Raw genomic sequence first — 6,304 nt, forward strand, 5'->3', positions numbered from 1 at the left:
CAAAGTTGAACATTTTTGTTCTCAAATTTTCTGCTGTTTTCTATTATAAAACATGCAGATTTAAAAATTTAAGAAAAATCTATTGTATTTTCAATTTTTTCAATTATAACAACATCTCAAATATATACCTCTAGAGATAAAACCTACAGACCAACCAAATATATCACCTCTAGGTGAGCATTCTAGAGGTATAATACCCATTTTGCTCATTTATTTAGAGCCATAAAGCACCAGTTTGTTTCAAGAGAGGCACAAGAGAGCCGCTAATATGACAAGTCATAAGTTGTTCTAAGCCCCCCAGAAGCCTACCACCTATAAACACAGCGGGAACAGTAGATTGGAAAGAACCCAATAACCTGTGAAGAGCCTCATATATTTCCTCACCTCCATTTTGTAGCTGGTCGAGCTCATACACAGCACGATTGACACCCATCTCCATGAGTAGTCTCTTGGCGACATGGCACATGCAGCGTGAACTGATGCTGAAAATGGCCACTGCATTATTCGAGGCTAAAAATCTCACTCTCTGTAGAGCCCAAAAGTTTCTCCATTGATCTCCCATCGAAAGGCCCTCAAACTTCTCTTCCAAAGAAGACTGGTATTCCTTCTGCAGATTCAAATCATGGATGAATATCTTGGCATCAAATTGCAAGGCCATACTGCTAACCTTGGGTTCATTTTCTTTTTTGAATCAAATTGGCAATGTTTTTTAATAAGGTAGAATTTAAATAGGGGCGGCATAATTAGGGTGAAAACTGATGTCATTTCTCTTGCAAGAAAAATTGAAGGTTTCATGTCCGGCGAATTCCTATTAATTGCTTAGACATAGCCGTTTCTCACCTATAGTATCCAAGGACCGGTATTAAATTATTACCCCATATTGAAGTATATGTCGTAGTTGTATTAAAGACTTAAACTATCACCCTATATTACGAGTATATAAGAAGTGTTTGACAGTACTTTCACCAAAATGGGAAATCTACAGGGAGATGTGTCTCGACAACTCATGCTATTAATGAGATATAATAAAGATAAATTATAAAGATAATTCGGCCATTATAAAAGTATATATGAAAACGAAAAGATGAAAAGAGTCAAGAGGTTATATAAGTAAGAGAAAGTAAGAGAGGAGAGAAAGTAATATATTGATTAAGAGTACTCTAAGAAAACAAGATATATGAAAGATACATATAAGTAATCTTCCTAAGCATTTGTTATGCATATATCTATGTCTAGTTGTAAATGCTATATAATATAGAAAGATTATATATTAGGTACCACGTGTGTTATTTAATTCTTTCTACTATCTAAGGGATATTGAGTTTTACTTAAATAATATAATTCTTAGGTCTAGATTTGATTTTCAAAATTTATGTTTTTAATTTTTAAACAAAAGGCCAAGGCCTACATAAATATTATTAAATAAGAAAACAACATAAGTAAATACATGAGTATGGTCCTAGATCAAGAAAATAAGAGAATCATGGCCATACGCATAATCCTAAGTAGAATCTATATACTCCTTCATGAATACTAAATGGAGGTTATTATATACTAATTCGAACAATACATAAGAAATAACCCATAACTAGAGAGAAAAACTGGGCAACATCACAAGAAGACAACTAAAGAGAATAGAAAGGTAGAAACTCATAGCCTACAAGTAGAATCTCAAAACTTAAATGAATCCTCCACATGATTTGAAATAGAATTAAGAAGCATATATGCTGAAAGTTGATATCATGACCCCAACAAACATGTTCATTAGGAGCTTGAAACCTAGATAACATAGATGGAGGCACTAGAGGGCTATTATACAAAGCAAAAGTATTAGCATTATCACTCAACAATAATAACTCATTATAATAAAGAGAACCGATAAAATTACTTTTGGGAAATCTTAGAACTAGTGGAGGTAGAATATGGTTACCCTGAAGTTGGAAAAGCACATAAAATATTGAACCAGAGCGAGCCCCCTTAGTTAACTATAGATTATCAATGGAAATGAAGATTTATTTCTTAAAAGTCAATCCCATATGAAAGAAAAAAAGCCAATTTGATGTTGTCAAAGCCAAAGATATAAGTTATTTTTTCTAGAAGAAAATTACGTTTGAATGTGTCTCACACAAAACCATCTCCTTTCAAGAAATATACTAAAGTAATGCCTTACTCAAGAAATCCTTCGAGACAACACTTGGTAAAAACCACATCTCACAAATTAAAACCACAAGCATAGGAGATTGAGTAACACCATAATTGTTAGAGATAAAGATGGAAGCGACTTCCCATGGATGAATAACATAATGAGAAATAGGAGAGAACTTCCTCACCAATAATGCATCAAACAACCCTTTCACAATAGGGACAATGAAAATTTAAAAGCTTCTCTAGGCTCCTGTCTAGAATGTGTTGAATAAAAGGTTGGGTATCCTACCAATTGGGGAGAGAGAATCTAAGATTAAAAGGCCTATACTCCATTTGTCTATGAATATGAATAAGATAGTCATCATAGTTTCAAATTCTAAACTCAACAACTCCCAACAATGAAGAGTTTTAACTCATTTTTCTATAGAAGGGGATGAATAACCAGAAGAAGGCACAAAACCCAAATCAACTAGCCAACATATATGTAGATGGTACACAATTGGCATCAAAAGGAAACAACTGAGAGAAAAATATTAGGTATGTAGGATAGTATCATTGTTGGTACCTTAGATGTGATATATAGGATAGTATTATGGAGGCAAGGAATCTTTTTAGTAACAATTTAGGGAATTACCGAAGAAAGTAGTATCTTGATGAAAACTATTGTAATAAATCAAATCTATAGTATAATGTTCACACTCTAGGCATTATCCTAGGAGCAAGGTTAGGAAGGAACAAGTGATAAATGGAAAGTTGCACATCTTACAAAACTAACCATAGAGGCAAGTCTAGATTGTACTATTAATTGTTGCTAAAAAATTGAATTGAATACCTAATTAAAATACATCTAGAAAGGATAGACAAATTGTTGAAGAATTTCCTTCGAGAAATCAAGATGGCTTCTGAAATGCACATGGAAGAAGAATGGAATTTTAAATGCCCAATAAAGATAAGAAGAATATTGTAAAAGAGTGGAGGCGGCCAAAAATTCACTATTTCCAAGTGAGTTGCCTCAAAACATAATTTAATTCCATAAAGGGACAAATGGTTATTGTACTTCCAAAAGAATATGAACATCTAGGTAACTATCTATCCACATAAATATATAAACTAAAATTTAAGTACATTGGCAAATAATTTATATAATTAAAAGGCAGGTTGATCATTTCAATTTGCATTCCTTTTCTAATGAATGTTGATTGTCTTCAACTTTTTAGATTGAAAAGACTTATATAAAATCTCCAATTGACCCTGAGTCTAATTACAAATTTTAACTTTGTTCTATATTTTTAAATTTGGAAAGATAAATAGAAGTAGTGATTCATAATAGTGTATAAGTAAGGGTACTCCACCATTAAAGTTTAAACTATATAACTATGTTCACAACTATAATTTTCTACCTAAGGATCATTCTTAATGTACAATATTTTATATGCACATTTTCAAACCTTAAATCTCTATATTTGATCAAAGACTAACTAGACAAAGTAGAAAGTGGAAATGTATGCTCTCTAAAATAGATGATGAGAAGGTTGGAATTTTAATTTAAACAAAAGAGCGTGGAAGACTCTTATAGATAGAAAATATGCAATAGATTATCTATGGATCTAGCAAAATAATTTAAGAATGATCAAATTTCCACATTAATAATGAGTATGTTATTAAAAATAAAATTATAGAAAACTTCATCACCAAAAATAAAAATAAAACTTGAAACTTGAACCATATATTCTAAGCCACCCCTTATGCCAATTGAGAAAAAAAGAGATTGTGATGATTACATGTGTGTGTGTGCCCGCGCGCGCACGTGCATGTCTGTGTGTGTATATATGTATGTATGTATGTTACAGTGTGTTTTGTAACCTTTAACACACGTGTGTGTATTTATCTATATATAAGTCTATACATATATACGTATATGTATACACACACATACACATAATAAATCCTCGATATGGTTGAAAGTGAAATAATAATGAAACAATATAGCATAAGAAACATGGATGGCTAGTTCAAATGGGTAAACTAATGATCCTTGGTTATATTTCCTATTTTGCATTTTAAGGAAGATGACTAACTAGGATATAGAGGACTTAAGTGTTGAGTGAATACAATGATCCTTCACTTTAATTAAGCATTGATTATGAAAATATGTTTGAGAGACACAAGATCTAAGGATAGAAAAGAAGACAAAATGAGTTTCAAAATACACAAAATTGAGAAACCAATTCTACAACTAAAAATAGAGGCTAGAGACTATTACATACTTCATATCCAAATTTCAAGAAAAAATAGAAGAACTATGGAAGGAAGGTCAACTTAGCCTTAGGACCAGGGTGACTTGGTTGGCCTATTACTTGTAGTTTCTAATAATTTGAGTTTTAGATTGAATCCAAGGTCCCAAACTTCTGAGATCCAATTTTAGAATTGGTACCACTCATTCCTACATATAAAAAAGAGAGGAAATAATGTGTAGAAAGGGGTTTTCCTTAGACATCAAACCCTTATTGGGGAATCAAAATTTGAAGTAAACTAAAATATTCTTGTAAAAAAGTATAATTGATATGACCTTTAAGCTAGATTATATTACCTTATATACCTTCACAATGTAATGTTTCTTTGAATTGGATCACAAGTGTTAATGAAACTACTTTAGCTACACATAAAATTGTATAAGGAAATCATGAAAGAAAAAAAATTCTACCATGAATATTGTTTTTTTCCACAATGTTTGATGGAGATAAGGGAGATTAATTTGGGACTTGAATACTTGAATGATCAAATGCTTTGATGCTTTTGAATGGATTCTTATGTAAAGATATGACTTCCTTGATGGTGAACTCCTTTACTTCACCTTCACTGAGAGAAAGAACCTTGATCTATGGAGAAGATTAACTTGAAGTGATGCCTAAAATTAGTTAAGATCCACATTAAAATGATTGAGATGAAAATTCATAAAGAGAGCTTGAACTATTGTGATGTGATGTCCAAATTATGCGAGTTACATTTCTTATATACCCCTCACAAATATTTTGGAGCTCAAAATTGAAAGAGAGATGACAAGGATTGGGATTTTCTTCTTGACTATTGAGATCAACCTTCCCTTAAAATTTTTGAAGGTTTACAGAGGAATATGCTAACTTGATCAACCTATTCTTGAGAATAGGTTGAATATTTAGTCTACCTGGGTCCCAATTAAGGATGAGATCCAAGAATAGAAAAAAAAAATCACAACTAGAATATTAAAAATCAATGTAGGAGTCCATACATGCTAAAATAAAATAAGGCTAAATAAAAATTACATAGTGATGCAATTTTAAAATGATACATGGAATCTATACATTTTTTTTGGAGAATCTAGAAAAAGTACTTCAAAATTTAATTTTATTAATTTAAAGTAGAAGAGAAAATTTAGTAAAACAAGAAAAAAGTAAGAGAAGATATAGTAATTGAAATAAAGTGAACCAAAGATAGAATAAATAAGAAGAACAAGGTCGACCCATAATATAAAATTGAACAATTTAATATATTTAAGACTTCAAGGATAATCATAAATTGAAAAAAAGATCCCCATGTTTAGAAAACATGCAAGCAAGTATTCAATTAGGCATCTATTCAAATGAATTTTGAATTTTTATTAGAACAAAAAGAGTAATTTTGATGGTCATAATACACTATATGTAAATAATAAGAGAAGCCACACAAAAATAGGATAGTAATATGTGATCGAAACATAAGACATATGGTGAGGACAAATGAGACTTTTTAAGGATATTATTCTTCACCTCCCTCTCAAAATTGTTCTTAAAATGATGGAGTGGATATGAGATAAGAATTCCATCTTAATTGATTTAATAGAATATTAGGAATTTTAATCTGCATCTGAAAAAAAACCTATAAACTTAAAGTCTGAGAATATGTTAGTTTTCATTAAGTTTAAAATCACAATTATAGTTATGGAGGATGGAAAAAATGAAATCATACAATAGAGTCATGATAGAGTTACCGTTGATTTTGATAACTTCCACAGACGCGTGAACTTAAGTTACTGGTTCGGGTGCAAGCACGGGTTGAACCAGTACATGAGTGCGTGAATTTTTTTTTAGGAGCTTGGGTATGTAACTTCTTTATAACCATGCATAAATACATGTATATGTAT

General features: G+C 31.1%; 1 protein-coding gene across 1 annotated transcript; it reads right to left on the reverse strand.

Moving 5' to 3' along the window:
• Positions 1–214: 214 nt before the first annotated feature.
• Positions 215–658, reverse strand: LOC149565309 (glutaredoxin-C1-like). Its single transcript, XM_089816297.1, has one exon. It carries the CDS (start codon positions 656–658, stop codon positions 215–217), a length of 444 nt encoding a protein of 147 aa, XP_089672423.1.
• Between the last annotated feature and the right edge of the window lie 5,646 nt (positions 659–6,304).

The sequence above is a fragment of the Cupressus sempervirens genome, chromosome 3, assembly GCF_028749045.1.
Source record: "Cupressus sempervirens isolate cs-2001-9-10 chromosome 3, ASM2874904v1, whole genome shotgun sequence".
In the NCBI taxonomy this organism is placed as follows: Eukaryota; Viridiplantae; Streptophyta; class Pinopsida; order Cupressales; family Cupressaceae; genus Cupressus; species Cupressus sempervirens.

What these genes read in the sequence shown, in the direction of transcription:
- LOC149565309 (XM_089816297.1), bottom strand. Translation starts at nt 658, where the DNA reads ATGGCCTTGCAATTTGATGCCAAGATATTCATCCATGATTTGAATCTG.